The sequence below is a fragment of the Labrus mixtus genome, chromosome 6 (genome assembly GCF_963584025.1).
Source record: "Labrus mixtus chromosome 6, fLabMix1.1, whole genome shotgun sequence".
NCBI classification, from domain to species: Eukaryota; Metazoa; Chordata; class Actinopteri; order Labriformes; family Labridae; genus Labrus; species Labrus mixtus.
The window spans coordinates 14,531,154-14,552,713 of record NC_083617.1 but is presented as its reverse complement, the minus strand read 5'-3'; the positions used below and the strand labels follow the sequence as shown (position 1 = coordinate 14,552,713).

Below are 21,560 nucleotides of genomic sequence, written 5' to 3'. Positions count from 1 at the left end.
ATCTTGTTTTCTTTCAGTTCCCTCAAGAAAGCTGTATGAAGTGCAGTAACGATTAACAGAGCTCAGTTTTGTCATTGGAGAGTTAGAACATGGTTTTATCCGGCAGGTGGCGCTCCAGCTCCTGTCAGGGGTCCATGTGGAGCAGCAGAGTCGCGGCCCCTCCTGTGCGGTTAGCTCAGGCGTTGTTTTCGTCTCGTGGATGATGAGGTGAGTGTCTCACTGAAGAGGCGCCAACGCACCGCACCGCACAGGGCTGAGGAGACACACAGCCCTTCGCACAGAAATCCACGCAGCGGTGCAGAGCCGAAGAGACCATGAATACCAGCAGCAGACCAAGGAGGAAAGACTCCCCTGCAAACGCCTGAGCGCGAAGAAGAAGGATGGCGGGGGGCCGGAGGGGACTAGTGGCCCCTCAGAATACTTTTTTGGAGAATATTGTCAGACGGTCGAACGGTAAGGATGAGATTTATTATCATGATTAAATTTGAAAATGTAGACATTGCAACCAAATCTGTCTACTCAAGCCGGCCAACTTATTAACGATATATATATATATATATATAAAAAAGAACTCTCACTTTACGAACATTAAAAAAAGTTGTTTTTAATTGAGCTACGCTGCGGGGGGGAATCAGTGTTGGTTTTTAAATCTCGCATTGCCCATACATTTAGTAGCCAATTATCATTTTCTGACTTTCTAATGCGAAGCTCCAGTTCCCTGCAGGAGTGTACAGTATCGTCAGGTGCATTCTTACCACAGATTACATAAACCACAGAAGTCTTAATTGAAAAACATATTGGCCTAAACCACATATTGATACTTGGGAACTGTGTAGGCTACATTATCAATGCAAACTCGAGTGTGATTATTCTAAGTAATTTCTGTAAGCTGCACTAATGTGTCTCATGTCTTTGATACTCTCCACTGTTCCTCTTAAAGATATACGGTTTGGTTAGAAATTCACTAAGACTTTATTGGCTAATTGTTATATCATTTAAATGCAATACAGATAGCTATGAATAAGTTTGAAATATGAGGACCAAATCTCAGCCTGTGCCTAGTCAAGATTACTCATACACTTTTTACTTTTCATCTTTAATTTGGTGGAACCAAAAAGCCGATAAAACAACAGTAAGTCATGAAACTCTCCGTTGGTTGACAACACAGTCCATTTGATTGATTTTGCTCCATTTTATTGATTTTGGTGAATGTGGTTTAAAATCTTAGAATATTACTTATAAAATAATTAATCTAATCTTTGATAGAAATAAGCTTGAAAACTTTCAGTGACACACCTCTAAATAAAAGACAATATATTGGCCTACCTCAATAGAAGTAAAGAGGTCTTCTTCCAAATATTGAAATTTCCTCCATTGTCTTAAAAATACGATTCATTTTGACCAGTTAGGATAGAAAATACTTTCCAGATGTAAAGAGAAACATAATCGAAACTGAAAATCTACCAAACTCTGAGCTAGTTATTTTGGGATATTTGGGTGTCAGTTTTACGTGTTGATTCTGTATTATTAGATCCAATAGGAAGTGACAGGAAAGACTGGATAGTTATCAAACTAGACAGCTAGCTGTGAAACACAGGACCAGCAGCTCCATGTGTGCTGTAGTGTATGCGTCTTGAACCACATTCAGACACAATGTTTGACGCACACAAGCTAATTATCTGGCTTAAGCTATAGTGACTTCTTTATTTTTTGAGGTTTGGTTTAAGTAAGAAATTGTATTTAGAAGTGCAAGAACAATGTGTGTGTGTGTGTGTGTGTGTGTGTGTGTGTGTGTGTGTGTGTGTGTGTGTGTGTGTGCGTGCGTGCGTGCGTGCGTGCGTGCGTGTGTGTGTTTCTGTGCACTCCAAGGGCCTCACAGTTAGCCTGGCCCAGTTGCACATAGCTACATTAAAATGTGTTGTGACAGAAGGGAACAACTTGTTCATGAAGGGTGAGCGCTTCTCTCCAGAACAAGCCCTTTACAAGATCAGTGTGAAGAACTGGATCCTTACGCTTAATGATGTCTATTAAAAAAACTCACCCTCTAAACCAATGCATATGTTTTTCTTATGACCTTTGGCAATCTGTTGATTAGTGTTAAGTAAATATCTTCTAAATAACGGAGTCACGACTTTAATCACTAGGACGCAGTGAGAAGCTGAAGTGATTTGCAGTGGTGGTGTGATCACACACAATGAGATATTCCTTTTGTGTAGTCATTCGTTTTTAAATATCCCTTTGCGCTACATTTTGATGACACTTTTTAAGATTAACTTCACTTTCTTCCAAAGTCTTCAGTTTTTTCATCCTCCGGAGACTCAGAAATGTCTCCACAACATTTCATGGCATTCAACAAATAGTTATTGAAATATTTTTAGTCTGGACCAAAGCAGAAAATGCTGCACAGTTTAAACTTATTTCACTAATAATGATTTCTGTGTTTCATCTGAGTGTCAGTAAATAATGTCACAGAACAAAGACGGACAATCCAGGGTACCTAGAAAAAGGAAATCTCCATAAAATGTAGAAAAATGTGCAAACTAAGCTGCTCTTGGAATACATATCTGACACCTGCAACCGCTTAAATCCTCAAAATACATTTTTAAGTGGGCCTCAAAATTTGACTTATTATAGGCTATCATGAAGCTGCAAAGCTGTATTATTGAAAGGTGACATGCAGAAAAGTAGGTAGACAAGACAAAGTTATTTTGTCAGATGAAGGAACTGATTATTAACAACATACTTGCAGTACTGGTCTCATTATGTGTGGAGCAGCAATAACAAGTAGAAAACATAATTACGACATATCACCTTTAAAGCTGGTATGAAAGACTTCATGTCAAAATTTGATTATCTTTCAAGGTTATGTTAAGTTCCATTCATTTGTGTGGCATAATTTTCAGTGAACTTTGTGTGATGTTGGAGTGAAAGCCATGGAAGCACCCATCACATTTTGGAGAGGATCTAGATTTGATTAATTGATAATCAATAATAGGTGATAGGAATCCCGAAAAAGGAATCTGATATACGATCAAGCACTTATACTTGATTGGATTCACAAAACAGCATCAAAACTGGACTTTATTCATGAAAACAAACAGTACTGTACTTGAGAGTCACAAATAAGCAAGACCGTCTTATCTCTCTGTGCTCACTATAATAAACGTAAAAGAAGCACTTGGAGATTTTTGTCTTGCCAACTGCTGAATTTAGTCTTATATAAATGTCTTTCAGTTTCCAATCTCCTGAAGGAAGAATGTCAGGCTTCTTAGCTGCTGTATGCTTAGTCAGCAGCTAGTCGCTAGCTTTGTCGTATGATGCTAACTAGTGAGTGTAAAGTGGGATTTTAGAGCCTTTTCCTGTCAAAAACAGCAACCAACTGCTAAAACCTTCTTGTTTAATGTAGCTACTCCAATGGAAAGGTCAGTTTTAAATTTCTGTTTGCAATTGAAGGCTGTTTTAATTTTTAACTTCCTGCCCAGCCCCAAACAACAGAACACGTTTTCCACTTAATGTTAGCCATGAAGAAAATTTGTTTTGATTTATATATTCTCTCAGTAGTTGCAAGAGAACAAAAAAAAAAACAGCTAAGTAGAGTTAATATAGGAGTTTATTCATAATAAAGATTTAAATAAACACATGACTAAGTCACCACAACCCTGCTAGATGTCTACATGAGCTAATGTATGCTAAAGAATTAGCTGCAACAGGCAATAGTTGTGTATCTTTTGTTTCTCCTTTTTGTTGTCACTTTGGTCCGACAATGAATAAATGCAGTTTCAGTCTACAGTAACTATAACACCTATTTTCCTAATGCCTAATTATTTAGTATTTTGTACTAATTGAATGACTCAGCCAAGTTGGCACGTTTTTAGATGTTAGCATTCAATCAGGTTAGATTCACAATGTGAGTATTTTCAACTTCACCTGCTTGCTGAAGACACCTGTTTCTCTTTTGCTTGACACTTCCCATCTTATTTTCTGATTTTTAAAAATGTCTCTCACTGCAATATGTTAACTTTCTTTCCTTTTTTTAAATATTTCAGTTTGGACACTGTCACATAGACAGACAGGTACTACAAAGTTTAGTTTGATGTGCTCATGTTTTCTCTACTTCTTTGTAATGTACTTCTAAATGTTCTATACCAAATGGTGTTAATTTACAAAGTCACACATAAATGAATTAACTTGATTAAAATGTTGGTGAGAAGTTGCTGCAACACAGCAAATCCAGGACTAATAACAAGCATAACTTTTTGGACCTAATTCTTATTAACTCAGAAGATAACTCAGAGTTTGTCTGATCATTGTAAAATAACACGTTGGCATGGAACGTCTCGTGCATTATATTCTATCAATCTTCTCATGCTTTTGGTTGTCATTTCAATGTATTTCATTTTGGCGTGATCAAATAAATGTTTGTATGTGTGTGGGTGTGTATGAGTGTGTTCATATGTGTTATGAAAATAGCATTTCTGTATGTTTTGTGTGTCAGATCTTTTAATTCCTTCTGCTCTTTCACCCCCGGTGTTGTCACATTGTTGAATGCATAGCAAGGTGTTTTCTAGGTTTTATACCCAGTTATCATCATTTCTCCTGTCCCATTTCAAATCATCACATCTATTCCTTTTTCCTTTTGCGAAAATTGTGTGAATAGATTTGATTTTGTTTTACTTATAAATTTTGCTTTTATGAAATAAAAATTTAAAAAGTTTGAGATCTCTCTCAATAATTTGAATTTCATTTATAATGTAAAATCCAAACATGCTGATGTGCAAATGAATAATCAAATCTGGCACAACAGTCACAGCACACAGCACAATTGTTTGAAATATAAATGGTCTGTTTTCATGTTGTAATCATAATCATAATGAGACCAATAATTTTAATTTAAGTCCCCACCTTCAAATGTGTTGATCAGGTATTTGAAACAAACATTTATTCAACATGAGAATATGTTTAGATATCATGTCGTGGCTGAGATTTTAAAATGCTATCAAAGCAAAAGAGACCAACAAAGTGTAGATGAAATGAAATTCAATGATTGTTTAGGTTTATTAACATTCATGCCATTAATGCATTTTGCTTGGAGGCCCTGCTAACATTTAAATATGGAAATTAAGCCATATGAGAACTAATGAACTCCTCTCTGTGACATTTAAAATTTGATGACAGCACACATTAATACTAACATGTGAGTACTTCACAGAGTCTTCAGAGGAGTGGAGCTGATTTATATGCTGTTGTAAAGTTCATTAAGAAAAGTATAAAAACCCTCGACTCCTATTCTTTGTCTTTATTGTTAAATATATATATTAATCAGTTATGCTAGAGACATAATTCAGTTGAGACTATTTTCAAAGGAAACAGGTCAGCCACTAGAGGGAGACAAATGCACATCAACGATAGAGTGACAATCATCACTGGGGTTGGTTACAGTTGACAGTGTATTGGGTTATTCAAGTTATAATGCTTATTTCAAATTCAAGATATATCGCCTGTCACAATGCTAGAAAATTCAAAACCAAGGAAGAAAAGCAAAGTAAATTCAAGATGTGTTCAAACAAATCCAGTGTTTGTATCCGTTTATTGTACATTTTCTTGCAAATGTCAGATTTATTATGACTGAATCTTGAAGGAGTCCGGTATGCTATTTTCTTACACAGGTATTGTGCGTTGTCATGGATCCATCAACTTTCATTTATCATAAAAGACACTCAAGGTTTATCACTAACTGCTTTAAGGAAAATCATACAGACCTACTGTATTATCAAAAGAAACAACATTAGAATAAGAAAGTAACATTTGGCAGCTGTGGCTCAGTTAGTAGAGTCGTCATCTCTCAACCGGAAGGTTGAGGGTTCGATCATTGAGCAACATGTCCAATATGTCCTTGGGCAAGACATTTAATGATTGCTCCCGCTGCTTCGGTGGCGGTGTATGAATGGATTAGTGTTGTACTTACTCTTTGATGTACGTCGCTTTGGATAAAAGCGTCTGCTAAGTGAATTGTAACTTTGTAACATTGTAATATTTTGGGGGCGGCAGTAGCTCAGTCTGTAGGGACTTGGGTTGGGAACAGGAGGGAGGGCACCAAACCCCCTCCCCACCATCAGCCCAGGAGCGCCCCGCTGTGGGCAGCTCCGTCACTCTGACATCTCTCTATTAGTGCATGTCCATAGGATCCTGTTTGTGCATGTGTGTGTATATTTCAGCCTATGTGTGTGTTACATGACTTACAGAGTGTAAAAACTGAAATTTCCCCTTGCAGGGATCAATAAAAGTAAATCTTAATCTTAATTTGATTGTAAACAAAGAAAAACTATCCATACTGTGTTTTGAGTTTAACAGGAACTCAGAAGTATTGGTATGTTTGGAGATGCTCTGTCTTGAACTACTGTTGTCTGGGGACAAAACTGAGCTTTATTGGCTTTGATGGCTGAAACTTCCAGTCAAACTCCAAAGGAATCTAAAGGAAGAAAGTAAGTTATATAAGAGAGATAAAAAGACAACGTTAAATGACAGTCTGAATGCACATGTGAATAAACTCTTACCATGGTGTCTTTGCATGTTTCCAAAGAGTAACTCTGCAGGAGACGGACAATAACCAACTTCAGAGTGAGGATGGCGTAACGCATCCCGACGCAATTACGAGGACCGAGCCCAAACGGCATGAATGCATATGGGTTCACTTCCTCACTGCTGTCTTTACTGAACCTGCAAACACACACACAAACAGAGAGGCTCGAAAGATCGTGAAGTCACCACTGAGAGATCCAGAGAGATTCATGTTTAAACAAGTGTGTGACAGAAAAGAAACATCATACACAAAAGTTCTTAATATCTTATTTCAAATAAGATCTAAACAACTTATAATACTAAGTTTTCCACAACATTTATAGAACAAATGTGTTTTATTGTGATTACAGAGTAAAGGTGTTCAATAGGAGAATATACCAAAATGTGAACACTTAAATTCAGAGTGAAATAAAAAAAAATGTTTAGCATTAAGTTTCCAAATAAGAACGAAAGGTAAGTGATTTTTGAAAGAATGTTCAAAACTTGAATACTTTTACAAAAGTGTAGTCCTGGCTTTCTGTTTTGTTACATTTTAGAATTAACCATTATCCCAATTTGTCTCTTTTAACACTGTTTAAAGGAGTTCATTAATGTGAAGAATGACAGCTTATCATACACTTACCTCTCTGGTCTGAACTTCTCAGGTGAAGTCCAAAATCGTGGGTCCATGTGTACAATGTTCACAGGAATCCCAATAATGGTTCCTTCAGGGATGTTGAGGCCGTGGACCTGGACAGCTTTTTTACACATCCTCTCAAGCCGTGGTGCAGTAGGAATCAATCGCATTGACTCATTAATAACATGGTCCAGGTACTCTAGATTGGTCAGATCCTCGTAAGATATGGGAGCCTGGAGGGACAAAGTATAAGGAGCCATCAAACAAACATTGTTTGAGCTATTTATAAATTGGCAATGAATCACATGACCATGACGTTACATCTTTTGGTAAGTTGGTATCAATTTCTTCCTGCAAGGTCTGCATGGCATCAGGGTTGATGGCCAGGTTGTAAAGGATGTAACTGAGAGTGGCACTGGTGGTTTCATAGCCACCAAAGATGAAGATGAAAGCTTGGGAAAGTATCTCGTGTTCGGTCAAACCTATAAAACAAAATACAGCAAAATGTTAGCAAACATCAACAGCTAGAAAACTATGTTCCAAAGCCATTCTGACATTTAATTTTTCTTCAAACAGAAACAGTGCATTTGCTCTTAAGGTAAAATACAGATGTATAAAGCCAGAGCTGAATTAGCTAAAGCAGCGGTTCTAGCCTAAAGACTGACAACCAAATCCCTCATGAAAATCGTGACCCAAATTTCGGATCTTTTTTTCAACCAATCAGATTTATTGAATGGAAAATAGTGCAGTTTGGACCTCAGATGGTACGAAACATGACAGAATAAAGACAAGGAACAAAACCAGCATGTTTCATAGACTTTTTAGGGCTTTCATACTTTCAGAAAACTCCTGAAAAACTGTATGTGTGAACGCAAACAGCTTGGACTTCACCCGGAGTTTCTCCTGACAGACCCCTAATATTTTTTCCGCAGCAAGTCAGAGTGAGCTGATGTCAGAACGCCACAGGATATTCTCCGGAGAATTCACCTCTAGCCAACGGGAGGGGGGGAAGTGACATTTATATACTGTGACTGCTGCACGGTGCATAGAGTGTATACACGTGACCACTACGATTTCCATGCAAGTAATTAAACTGCTGCATTATGTTTTCTGTTCTCCAGTATGTTCTTCTGCACTCTTCTGCTGATGTTGTGATTCTGTTTGATTACACATAGCATTGATATAAAGGCAAATATTCTCATTCTTGCATGTATAGTGGACTCTGTTGTTTCGTCTGCTACTTCCGCGTTGTTTTTTTATGTCACTTTTTACCTCGGGAGACCCCCCGCACCCCCTCCTGTCAATACCAACGTCAAGGCAGTCCTCTTATATGGATCCGAGACATGGAGAGTGACCAACAAACTCCAACAGGTGCCTAAGACACATCAGATGGCCTGACAGGATAACTTACAACAATCTGTGGGAGAGAACAGACCAGAAGCCTATTAGCCAGGATGTGCTGAAGAGAAAGTGGGTGTGGATTGGACACACTTTATGAAAAGCAACAGTCAACATCACAAGGCAGGCACTGGACTGGAATCCACAGGGGAAAGGAAAGTGGGGAGGCCAAGACAGACTTGGAGAAGATCAGTCGAGAGTGAAGCCAAGAAAACCGGACAAACATGGGCCCAGCTGAAGAAAACTGCTCAAAACCGAATCCGTTGGAGGGGTGTGGTTGCTGCCCTATGCTCCACTTAGGAGTCTAAAGAAACAAGAAGAAGCAGTCCTCCTGAAAGTGCACAATGTGAAAACGGCTTTTAACACTTTTTTTTCCAGTCAATTGACCCACTGAAAATGGCTCCGAGATCCCTTTTTGGGTCCCGACCCACCAGTTGAGAACCACTGTGTTAAAGGATATGTTTCAAATCAGATAATAACCTAAAGCACAGATATACTGTATTCAATTTAATATGATATAAAACAGAGAAAAACAGCAATATCTTGAATTTGAGGATTAAAAACCGATAGTTTTTTACCCTTTTGCGACAAACAAAGCGACCTTGATGATTTATAGTAATTCAGATAAGTTGCCAAAACATTTTCTGCCAATGGAAATAAAGGATTAATCAATTTACCATTTCAGCTCCAAAGATCAGAAGATACATTTAAAGTTGTAAAGACATACCTTTACTTGGCTGCTCTTGTTCATTTTTTGTCTCTGAATCTGGAATCTCATTTTGAATCATCACCTGCAGGAAGTCTGCTTGGAGCTAGAGCAGCACAGAAAACGTTCAACATTAAAAAAAAATTACAACGAAAACACATTGACACTAAATGAATAAGGTCATATTAATTAAAATACGGAAAAACGTTTTCATTATGTTTGCTAGTTGCAACTTTTCTCACTAAAGCTGGTTTTAATGACAATTGAACATTCCTTGAAATGTGCTTATTAAGGACTGAGCACCAACCAAGAGGACCCTATAGGACCTCAAGGAATTACTGATTCTTTCTTTCTACAACACTGCTCCAAGAAGGTCAAACATATCCATATCAAAATCAGCAAGACTGATGGTTCCTCAGTGTAGCGTAACATCCAGACATCAATAAAGGTGTGGAGGCCCATTCAATGCTACTTGCAGTGCTAAGCTTTATGATAAAACCAATAACAAAAGTGCCAAAAACGGCAGTTCCTCAAATGGCCATTTGAGGCTTGCTCCGAAAGCAAGTCAGTCACAGTTAACCCCCATGTTAATAAGCTCAACTTTAATAAGCACATTTCCAAAAATGTCAAGAAATCCCTATAATTCTCTGAAATTTTTTCTTAACACATTATGGAAGACTTACTGATTTTTCAGACTGATGCTGGTGTTTCAATTTCTTGATGATGTTGTAGAAATAATCAACACTGGGTCTGGACATAATGTCAATATCTAGGAGTTTCAACAGACGGGCACCAAAGGGAAATACCACTGAAAAAAGACCACAGGGTTGTTAAACAAACTTATCATCATAGTGGTGCCAAGATGCTCAAATAATCAAATTGTCTCTGAAATACATACGTAATACAAATAATGGCCAAAATGTAAAGTTCAGAATCTTTTTGAGATGAACAACAAGTGGGTCATCTGGATTGTTTATGGAGTCTGCCTCAACACCGAAAGACACACTGGTAATAACGTCCAAACTGTAAGGTGCCATGAATCTAGAAAAGAAAAATAGAGAGAGAGTGTTCTTTTAGGACATATCATGGATTAAATGCTACCACGTTCAATGTCTCGCTGACAAACACCTTAATATTAAACTTGTATACAACACATAAGCCAAAATTTCAGATTTTCAGGTTATGTTATATGCTGATGACACTGCCATATCCTGTATATGTATACTGAAGAACTGGACTGTCAGTTTCAACACAGCTGTCATTTTGGTAATTGGAAAAACCAAAATTAAGAACTCAAGGCAACGACTCAATATTTAACGAACACTTTGTCAATTTCTTGTCATTCAAGGGTTCAGTCCTCAATAAAAATAATGAGTTAAAACAAGAACAATAGTCTGCATTTTGAGCAGTTTTTGGAAGTAAAACATGCTAGCCTCAAAGAGAGATTCCAGTCTGAAATTTAAATGAGAATTTTAGGATAGGTTTTATCTTGTATTGTACAGTCTCTGGTCTAGCTAAGTGTGTATATCTGTTGTTACTCTTCATAGTTATTCTGTAGTTTGTCTTTTTTACAGCTTCTTGTGTATTTATGGTTGAGCTTCATGCATATTTAAGCTTTTAATAGGGAGGGGAATTGCAAATTAGCTTTGGCTATACATGCTGTCATTTGTGTTATGTCTCCAATTGTACATGTCCATACACAAATTAAAATGAAATAATAAATAATGATTAACATACTGTTTAATGTCCACTTCCAAATTGTATTTTCCAAGTTTTTCAACAAGTCGGTCTGCATAACGAGCAACGATGGGAAAAACCTTTAAAACAGAAGAGTTGTGTAATACTGACAATGAACTTAACATATCAATGAGTCATAGACATGGAACTAGGTCATAAAACAGAGATAGCAGAAGTTGTTAGATACGAGACTAACCTGTTTCAGTCTTCCACTGGTGAAGCATGGTGATAAAGAGCTCCGAATTCTTTTCCACCTTTCGTCTTTGACATTTGTTACTGCATCATATAAAGGTCCTGCCACTGCATTGTCCTGTGAAAATCTTTGGAGTTTAATACACTGAATGATTCCATTTTTGAAGGGTTTGACACCTGCATCATTTCTCTTGACCTGAAATTGTCTGCTCAGTGCTGAATCATCAAACTCTGCATGAACTGAACTTTCTTTGCTCTTCCAGCTAGTTTTAAAATACATGATGAAACCCCTTTTTTAGGCTCTACATACACTAGATAAGATATAGCAGGTTCAATAAAAGCCTAATTTCTCTGCAGAGTGCTTCATGGGATTATCCAGAGTTATGTAATTTGATAAATACCAAAAACAACACTGACTAACTGATTATGATTCATATCCTCTGGTTTACAAATTGTACAAAAAGAGAATTTTCTCACCCTGCGGTTGGTAAAAGTTGAGTAGCACTCCTTGACCATCACAGTTTTTATGATCTCAGGGTCTGACACTAATAACGTCGGTATACGTCCATCATACAATCTGAAAAAAAAAAAGAATAAACAAGATTTATTTTTAAACATCTAGGCAAGCTGAAATCCGTAAATAAATGTGTACTAAAAATAAACAACTAGTCTAATTTTAAGATCACTGAAAAAAATAAAGCCTGTAGCCTAAATACTTCAAACTCAAGCACTTCTTTTCACGGAGATACAGGAACTATCGAGGTATTGCAACATAAGTCCTACACTTCGAGCTATTTGTTTCATAGGCTCCTCTTTACCACCCCTTATACTGAGTCTGTTTTCATTAATTCATTTAAATAACCAATGAACCAAAGAGAATACATTTGGAAAGTTATTATCTTAACTTTCTACTTTGAAAAAGGTTGCAGGTGTACATTATCTTGTAAAATGTATAGTCAGTAGGAATCTACACCATCGTGACTATAAGAGATTTTAAATGATATAAAGAGGGTAGAGAAAGGTAAAAGGACAGAGGGCTGCTTGACTTGTGATTGTATTGATATGCAGCACACACACCGAGTAGCGTAGTCAGAACAACTTTATTGACACTTCCTTGAGTATCCTAACATCCAGAACAGGATGCACATACTGGGTACCATACCTCTTATCTTGTCATGGTGGTCATGACCTCACGAGATCAGAGTTTTTCTCCCAACACCGATATCACTTGAAGATCTAACTCTAAACCTTTAAATACTAAATTACAACTCACCCCCACACGTCCCCGTATTTGGTTTGGCACTCACGATCAAAAGCAACAAGACCCTGCAAGAAATGTCATAAAATGTGTTGAAAGTTGTTAAAGGTTACGATATGTAGGGTGAATTAGCCAACTGTGGGACACTGCCTAATGTGGGACACCTAAGCTCGAGTGGGTGTAGGTCAATAAAACTGAGGGTTAACACAAGTTGTGATGTCATGTGATCAAAATAACACGACTTCTCAAATGTCCAATCATAGATTAGAATGATACAAGCTTAAAAAATGAAGTACACAGCATGAAGACCACCCAAAGGTCAGGGACATACTGCTCAGACAAACTTAATGTTAAGGATATACATTTCTTATAAATAAAACAATCCTACTTTTTTTATCTGGATGTTTTTATAATATGCTTGTTCATCAAAAAATATTATATTATGTTTTAAATAAATTCTATAATTGTTATTTTAAATTAAAATTTCCTTTGTCCCACTTTAGGAAACATGTTTCCTAAAGTGGGACAGTATGATTTGCCTAATGTGGGACAGTTTTTTGCATTCAAATATGCCTGTTATGATTGTAGGCGTTTCCTGTTTAGTGGAAATAGCATCAGGTTGGGTTATGTTTCAATTTCATTTGTCCCATCGGTCCAGTCCTTACATATCCAGGAACTTTAGTTAGTCTTCCTACCTTTCTCAAGTTATGCATTGTTCCAATAAAAGGCATTGGTCTTGGTCCGGGTACTCCCATTTTTTTGAAGAACTTAAATGGCCAAATGCCATACCTGTGATAAAATGAAACATTTTTACTTGTTACGATTTACCGCCAGCATCAAAAAACGAAATTGTCAACAACACAATTTGACAGTTATTACTCACAGCATTAGTAGGGTAAAAAACACTGCCAGCAAAGTCCAAGTGGTTGGTGAAAACAAAGTCAAGAAAAAGAGAAACATTTTGCCTGTCAGTGTCAGCCGAGGGAAGGGAGAGATGGATCCGCGAACTAGGTCACATGAAAACTGAAGAAGTGTATCGGTAAACAACAAGAAACCAGGCTTTATGCCTATGTCAAAGGGAGGAGCTCAAAGAGAGTCCAGGAAATGAACAGTGGTTATGTAATAGGCCACAGAAAGGACCAGTGGCTGCTGTTTATGTAGACCAGGGTTGACAATACTTACAGTCAAGCACCGAGGACCCAAACTTGACTTTACCAGACCATTACAGCATTTTTAAGTTATTTTGGCTATTGAATGCATCAAGTCAAGAGCAAAATGTTTGAAAAATAATTGAAACAGCTTTTCACGTTTTAAAAATGTCTCCAGAAGTCCGTGTTTATTCCTTAATGGATAGTGATAGGCTACAGCTAATAAAGTCAGAAATGACTTAGACTTAGACTTTCTTTATTGTCATTCAAACTTGTACTTTACGGTGCAGATGAGAACGACATTTCATTGCATTTGGCTCGTTGTAGTGCAGGATAAAAACAGCAGCAAGTATTTACATAGAAAAATAAGGTGCAGATATAAATAGATATAAAAACAAAAGCTATGTATAAAATTACTATACAGATAAATATATTACACGTTTGTGATGTATGTTATATTGCATTTTACAGTCCAGTGAGGTAGTCCTGTGTGGGGGTTTGAGGGGGAATGGAGGGATTCTTTTTTTGTGTTCAAAAGTCTTGAAATGAAAAGAAATGGCAGAAAGAGTGGGATAAAGGGGGGAAAAAGGGCAGGCAAAACTACAGTATTCAAAGGAAAGTATGTGAAATGAGGGAAATCAACAGAAGGAAAAGGAAGAGGACATCATGTCAAGAAGTTTTGATCAGCATATGCTACAGGTCTGCACAGTTAAAGTAGACTAATAAATACATGTGCAACGGGGAGATGTAATCATTGAGATCTTCAGGAAACAGTGAAACTTGTAATTTGTGAGTTGCTCCAGGTATAGACAAGAGACAGTTTCTGCAACAGTCACCTTAAAATGATGTCAAATAATATAGTGGGGATAGAAGCGGTATTCACATTTAGGTTTTAGGTGTCTGACCCACACTCCAGTCCAGAGGGGGCGGTAATGCATACTCTATATCTTAAATAGATATAAGGAAGGGGAGGAACAAGTATGATCCTTCCCCGACACCGTAGATAATAAGGAAACACTGACTTCACCGCTTCATCCCACATTGCCCAAGTCTTTAAACAGTGTTTTTACTGCTTGTTTTCGGAAAGTGAATCATATTTGCCAGTGATAGAAAGCGGGGTAAGGTACACATACGATGCATTTAAATGTTTGTCTTGTTCGAGTATCAAATAATACTAAATTCAAGCTGCCCTTGTCCGTGACGTTAGGCTGCAGCTCGGCTCACCTTGTTATGTCAGCTAACAGAGATTAGCACACAATGTCACATCTTTGGGTCATTTTTTAAGTTCTCATGTCACTGGTCCGCATTTATGTTAATGAGTTCGTGTATTGAGACAATTATCTTAGAATTAACCCACACCTTTTCTTAAAGTTGAGCTAAGGTCATCTTGGTTTTCACGTTTTAGGGCAATTGAACGCGTCACAGCCATACGTCACAGCCATACGTCACAGCAAGCTGCTCAACCTTTTGTTGCTTTACTTAAATGGAAACTGTGTTGAACGCTTGGATGATTGTTTAGCTTGAAAGGGTAAAGGGCTGATTAAACATCAGTCAGACATCGAGAAACTGAATTATTTATTAAGAATTGTGTTTTTAACCCCCTGGTGAACATAATCCAATAATCATCCTCCTTTATGGTCTCCAATAAAGGAGCCAGATATCCCTAGACTGAAAGTGTGATTTTGTTTTAAAGCTTCTTCTTTCATAGCTGTAAACAAAGTTCATTAAGAGTGATATGGTTGACTCTTAATATTCACAGTCTATGGTTGACTCTTAATATTTACAGTCTATGGTTGACTCTTAATATTTACATATTCACAGTCTATGGTTGACTCTTAATATTCACAGTCTATGGTTGACTCTTAATATTTACAGTCTATGGTTGACTCTTAATATTTACATATTTACAGTCTATGGTTGACTCTTAATATTCACAGTCTATGGTTGACTCTTAATATTTACAGTCTATGGTTGACGCTTAATATTTACAGTCTATGGTTGACTCTTAATATTTACATATTCACAGTCTATGGTTGACCCTTAATATTTACAGTCTATGGTTGACTCTTAATATTTACATATTCACAGTCTATGGTTGACTCTTAATATTTACAGTCTATGGTTGACTCTTAATATTTACATATTTACAGTCTATGGTTGACTCTTAATATTTACAGTCTATGGTTGACTCTTAATATTTACAGTCTATGGTTGACTCTTAATATTTACAGTCTATGGTTGACTCTTAATATTTACATATTTACAGTCTATGGTTGACTCTTAATATTCACAGTCTATGGTTGACTCTTAATATTTACATATTCACAGTCTATGGTTGACTCTTAATATTTACATATTTACAGTCTATGGTTGACTCTTAATATTTACAGTCTATGGTTGACTCTTAATATTTACAGTCTATGGTTGACTCTTAATATTTACAGTCTATGGTTACTCTTAATATTTACAGTCTATGGTTGACTCTTAATATTTACAGTCTATGGTTGACTCTTAATATTTACAGTCTATGGTTGACTCTTAATATTTACAGTCTATGGTTGACTCTAAATATTTAGTCTATGGTTGACTCTTAATATTTACATATTTACAGTCTATGGTTGACTCTTAATATTTACAGTCTATGGTTGACTCTAAATATTTAGTCTATGGTTGACTCTTAATATTTACATATTTACAGTCTATGGTTGACTCTTAATATTTACAGTCTATGGTTGACTCTTAATATTTACAGTCTATGGTTGACTCTTAATATTTACAGTCTATGGTTGACTCTTAATATTTACAGTCTATGGTTGACTCTAAATATTTAGTCTATGGTTGACTCTTAATATTTACATATTTACAGTCTATGGTTGACTCTTAATATTTACAGTCTATGGTTGACTCTTAATATTCACAGTCTATGGTTGACTCTTAATATTTACATATTTACAGTCTATGGTTGACTCTTAATATTTACAGTCTATGGTTGACTCTTAATATTTACAGTCTATGGTTGACTCTTAATATTCACAGTCTATGGTTGACTCTTAATATTTACATATTTACAGTCTATGGTTGACTCTTAATATTTACAGTCTATGGTTGACCCTTAATATTTACATATTCACAGTCTATGGTTGACTCTTAATATTTACATATTTACAGTCTATGGTTGGCCTATAGACAAACAACTTTTTTTTTTTAAAGTCACAAGAAAACACAATCTATCAAATAGGCTTACATTTGACCAAACTGCTGTAAATAACGTTTACGGTTTTGACATTTTGCACATTAACCCATGTGACCCTGGGGGGGGGGGGGGGGGGGGGGGGGGGAGGTGGTTGATGTCATTGTCATGCACTGCTGTAAAATCTTCACAATCCTTGAGTCATCAGTGTTGATAAAGGTCAACAATTTCTCAAGGCTCAGGAAGTAGAAACTCATGTGACTGAGATGTTTTCAGTTATTTTCTTATTATTATTCATTTCAGTCTATTTATTATACTCTACTAGCATGTAACGTATTTTAACTTGTGTATGCTATCTCACCTGCGTTAATGTGACTTCCAAAACAGAGAAGGAGTATAGACTTATATGACACACTGATTAACAGATGGGTCCAATTCCTCTCTATTGATCGCAGTATTAAAGGGAAACACAATAGTCACGTAAGCGTGGCTAAGTGAATGCGAAGAGATCATGATTTTATGTTAATCTTTGGTATCACGTGTGATTTTAATTGTATTATTCTAATGTTGTTTGGAATGGCACCTGCTATCCTCACATCATCAAGCTGACAGACTGGGTTTCTGTGTCTTTCATTGCATGGCTTTCCACAGACAGAGTAGCTACAAGGTGCAAAAAGTGTCCAGCTAGGGGGGTCCAGGAGAAATTGTATGTCTGTTAAAGCCCAACAAGGGATGGCTTCTGGCAAATTTCAATGCCACTGACTACTATTCTATCATATACACTAATATTTATAAAATCTATATATTTTTTCAGTGAGCTTAACCAATTCTTAACAGTTAGTGAATTATTGCAAAGGAGAATGGTTGGGCTGGTAAAAGTTTTTAGATGGGCAACGTTGGCTGTAAGTATCATATCAGGTTTCATCACTTATCAGGTTTCCAGTACATGGGGCTAGGAGTCTTTGGGTGTCTCACAATTCGATTTCAATTCTTGGGGTCACGATTCATTTCAGAATCAATTTTTCGGTTCAAAACGATTCTGGATTCATTGATCCATGGATTCAAAGTCTATTTTTGAATTAGTACATTCTTCAGGATCTACTCCAGTCATATGAGACTCGCTGAATTTCTTGCTGCTCCATTTGGCGTTTAACTGAGTTAAAGCACTTAGCAGGTAGTGACTGATTAGCAAAAAAAAAAAAAAAAGATTTTTGGAAGTTGTGAATCGATTTAAAATCTCAGAAGATAAGAATCTCGATTTTTACATAGAACATTTTTTTTAATCACCTCTAATGGTTCATATAAACATAGTGAGGCACAGGTAATAGGAGGGGGGGTCTCTGGGTGCTCCTCCAAGAAATTTTGAGCAACCAACACTTAATTCCTGCTTTCCGGTGAATATTTATGTTCAGTTATTCGTTAGTTTTCACATGGTAATTTTAAAACTGAGCAGTTTAATATACGACACAAAACTCATAAAAGGGGGAGCAGCTTGTGAGTCAACTTTTTTAAAATCAGAATCAACAATAGAAAAAAGTAAGCCAGCGCATTGTGACGTTATTTATTTTTATTTATTTTCCATTTTGCTCATTTTAAAGACATGAAGGTTTCTTAAAGATCCATCAACACAGGTGTTTTCTACTTTAATTGACTGATGGGATCTCTTCTCAGAGCTGTGGTCATCTGTGGGCATCTTTGTTCTTTTTCTGCTTGATATTACAACTCACAGACCTTTTTTGTAACTGGGCTTTCTTTTCAGAAATAATCTTCCACGATGTTCCTCACCCTAGCGTTGTTGAAGAAAGGCATCCCCGGAAAGCAGTGGATCGGGAAGTACAGACGCCCGCGACCAATCACATGGCAGATGAAACGCAACATGCTGAAGCATCTGGAGCGCGAGGCTGAGAATGAATACTGGATCAGCCGGCCGTACATGACCCCGGAGCAGGAGTACTGCCACGCAGCGGAGCGCAGAGCCCAGAACTGGCTAAAAATTAAGGAGACCAAGTTTGCAAATTTCCCCGAACACAAGACCTTGACAGACCACCTGAGTCATCTCAACATCACAAAGACGTGGTCAAGTTAATGTGAGCAGAGATGTGCAAAGACTGTCTTTAGAATGAGATATTGTGTGAATTTGTGATGTTTCATTATGTTTAAAAGTGTGAAGAAGGACAATGACAAGTTGTCAACAAAGTCAAGAATAGATCACTTTTACTCCATAAAACAAATCTGTGAAGTGTTTGTTATCAGTCTATAAACACTGCAACAGGACTGTAACTGCTCCACACTGAGTGCTGCTTATTTGGATAAAAACGGCTTAAAAATGTTTTATGATCCATGGGCTCTTATTTTACAATCATTAACAAAATACACTTTCAAGTGTAACCCAGAAACCCACGCTCCCCATTACTTTAGAAAATCTCTAATTATATGAACTGCTAAAGATTATTCCATGAGGAAAATGGTGGAATTATAAATCTGTCCAGGGAGTTTTGGGCAAAGTTATGTAATTTTCATAGATTTGGGAGGGGGGGATATTTTCTCTGTGAAACACCAGCATGCAATCTAGTGTTTTAACATACTGTGTATCAAACGGTAGAGCATAACTGTATTGGAAGCTGAAGTGTTTAATCCTTAATAACTTTGAGGTTAAGAAAACCAGGAAGGACAACATTAGAATACATTTCATTAACATCTTCTCACTTGGTTCATTTTGTCTAATGTGTAACCGTAGAGGGGAGTCATGTGTTTTTGTTAAGTAAAAGACTTGTGCTTATCGCTTACATTATGCAACCTCTTAGTCAGTTGCTAGTTTATTGAGATTATGGAACTCTGGAGACGGAAAAAGGAAATTTTTCGGACTTTGACCCTCAAATGCTGTATACTGTTATCAATGACATCAGATAACATGTATTGCCTGTTTCATAACCTAAATCATATAATATAAATCATAATCACATAAAATCCTCTCCTTATAAGGACTTATCAGGCATGGTAATTAGAAACCTGGAAAGCACTTACACCATAAAATACAAAGCAAACACTGAGGCAGCAATCCTCATCTTCTAAATATAGGTAGGAGGATGGGTCTATTTTTTTTATATTGTAGACACTTTGACCCCTCCCTATCAAGAGTTAATCAGCTTCTAGAAACATAAACATTTCATCATTTAGTATTATGACTGAAAGTGCAGGGGGACATTTAGATTTTATTTATGAATGGCATTAGTAAACTTTTGTAACATCTATGAATTTTATTATAACATCTTAAACATAAGCCTCACCTGTTGCATTAATATTTGTATCTGTTTTTAATTGGTTGAGCAAAAGGCAGCAATATTCAGCTAGCACTTCCCTGCAGCTCACAGAGACCTGCTGGTTACCATGGTAGCCATCCAGTCTGATTTACACCTGCGTAACTGGTTAACCCAACGAGAAACAGTGGTCCACACTGACCATCATGCTGACTGTCTTTGTAGTGTGATGGAAATGTGGGCACCAGAGGCTTTATTTAAGGTCCGTCTTAGTGTGGGCACTGCATGGCCCAAAGCTAATTGAACAGGATTAACAAGCTGCAGGGAAAAAACCAAACTGCTTCTGTAAGAGTTAATGGGGGGGAAAAAAATCCACATGGCTCAGATTTTCAGCTCCTACGGGGCCCTCACTTTTTGAACCTGACTAAGCGTTTAATCCACACAAAACCAACTAACCAGACCACTTCAAGGTCAACTGCAGGAACCATTCTTAACTAATCAAATAAATTAGAATACCATTTTCCCATTTTCAGCCTGATACATAACCAAAATAACTTCTGAAATTAAAGAGGACCTTGTCTTCAACAACAAAGAGACTCATATGTAAACAATATTTACATCACAAAGTGTTATTTGCTATCTCAAATTAAAATCGTATTTTTGAAGTAGCTTTGAAGATTAATGGTCCTGACTAATTTGTTTTATCAAATTTCAGATATCATCTTTATATCACAATTTGTGAGCAGCACTGCTGTATTGGAGCAAAGGCGTTGTAGTATCTACTAGATTTGTGGTGGGTCCCCATCAATGAGATGACAAACTGAGAATGAAAGAATAAAACACAAATACTACACTCCTTGTCTATCCTTGAGAAATATTGGACAATTCCACCTGTGTGAGGCCTGCACTTTGTAAATGAAGCCAGGGGAAATTGCTAACATTTCCTATCCTATCACAGGCCAGAAAAGTTGGAAATCTCAGGCTTATTCTTTTTAGATGCCTTTAATAGGCTTAGCTCATGTGATGTATTTTGTAAAACTGTAGAGACAATATAAACCTGTAAAATAAATGTAACGGTGCAGATGTATGAAAAGTCAACAACTCTAGAGAAGTAGCAAACCTCAACATTGTAAACTAAATACAGTAGTCAGAGCTGCCTATAAGTTTTGAAGACTAGGGAAGGCCACAGAATATCATCACGGCTGTGGCACAAGGAGGGATGTATAAAATCTCCTGAAGGAAGAATGTTTGGCAGAAGGAGGCAGGACAGGGCCAGAAGATAATCACAGCTGTGCTGATAATCAGCAGCATTACAACCTCCAGTTTGCTTGTACAGCTGTTCCCCATTTTCACTTAATCTTGCCAATTGTGAACATTTCTTCACATCACCAGCCACTCTGTATTTTTGTTAATGTAGATTGTTCTACATGTATTCGTGGAAGAGTAAAAGTAGGAACTGACATTTGCTTTGGTGGCCTG

General features: G+C 37.0%; 2 protein-coding genes across 2 annotated transcripts; one reads left to right on the top strand and one right to left on the bottom strand.

The window, feature by feature from the left end:
* Positions 1 to 5,570: 5,570 nt before the first annotated feature.
* Positions 5,571 to 13,529, bottom strand: LOC132975547 (cytochrome P450 3A30-like). Its single transcript, XM_061040180.1, has 13 exons — positions 13,370 to 13,529; positions 13,182 to 13,275; positions 12,502 to 12,554; positions 11,706 to 11,805; positions 11,233 to 11,346; positions 11,037 to 11,116; positions 10,198 to 10,340; positions 9,983 to 10,107; positions 9,321 to 9,405; positions 7,517 to 7,677; positions 7,202 to 7,428; positions 6,555 to 6,717; positions 5,571 to 6,469 (listed from the first exon to the last, which is right to left on the bottom strand). Exons 1-13 carry the CDS (start codon positions 13,444 to 13,446, stop codon positions 6,395 to 6,397), a joined length of 1,497 nt encoding a protein of 498 aa, XP_060896163.1. The 5' UTR covers positions 13,447 to 13,529; the 3' UTR covers positions 5,571 to 6,394.
* A 1,069-nt stretch (positions 13,530 to 14,598) lies between these two features.
* LOC132975543 (large ribosomal subunit protein mL63-like) lies at positions 14,599 to 19,153 on the top strand. Its single transcript, XM_061040175.1, has 2 exons — positions 14,599 to 14,752; positions 18,584 to 19,153. The coding sequence occupies exon 2, from the start codon at positions 18,599 to 18,601 to the stop codon at positions 18,908 to 18,910; it is 312 nt and encodes a 103-aa protein (XP_060896158.1). The 5' UTR covers positions 14,599 to 14,752; positions 18,584 to 18,598; the 3' UTR covers positions 18,911 to 19,153.
* The last annotated feature ends 2,407 nt before the right edge of the window (positions 19,154 to 21,560 follow it).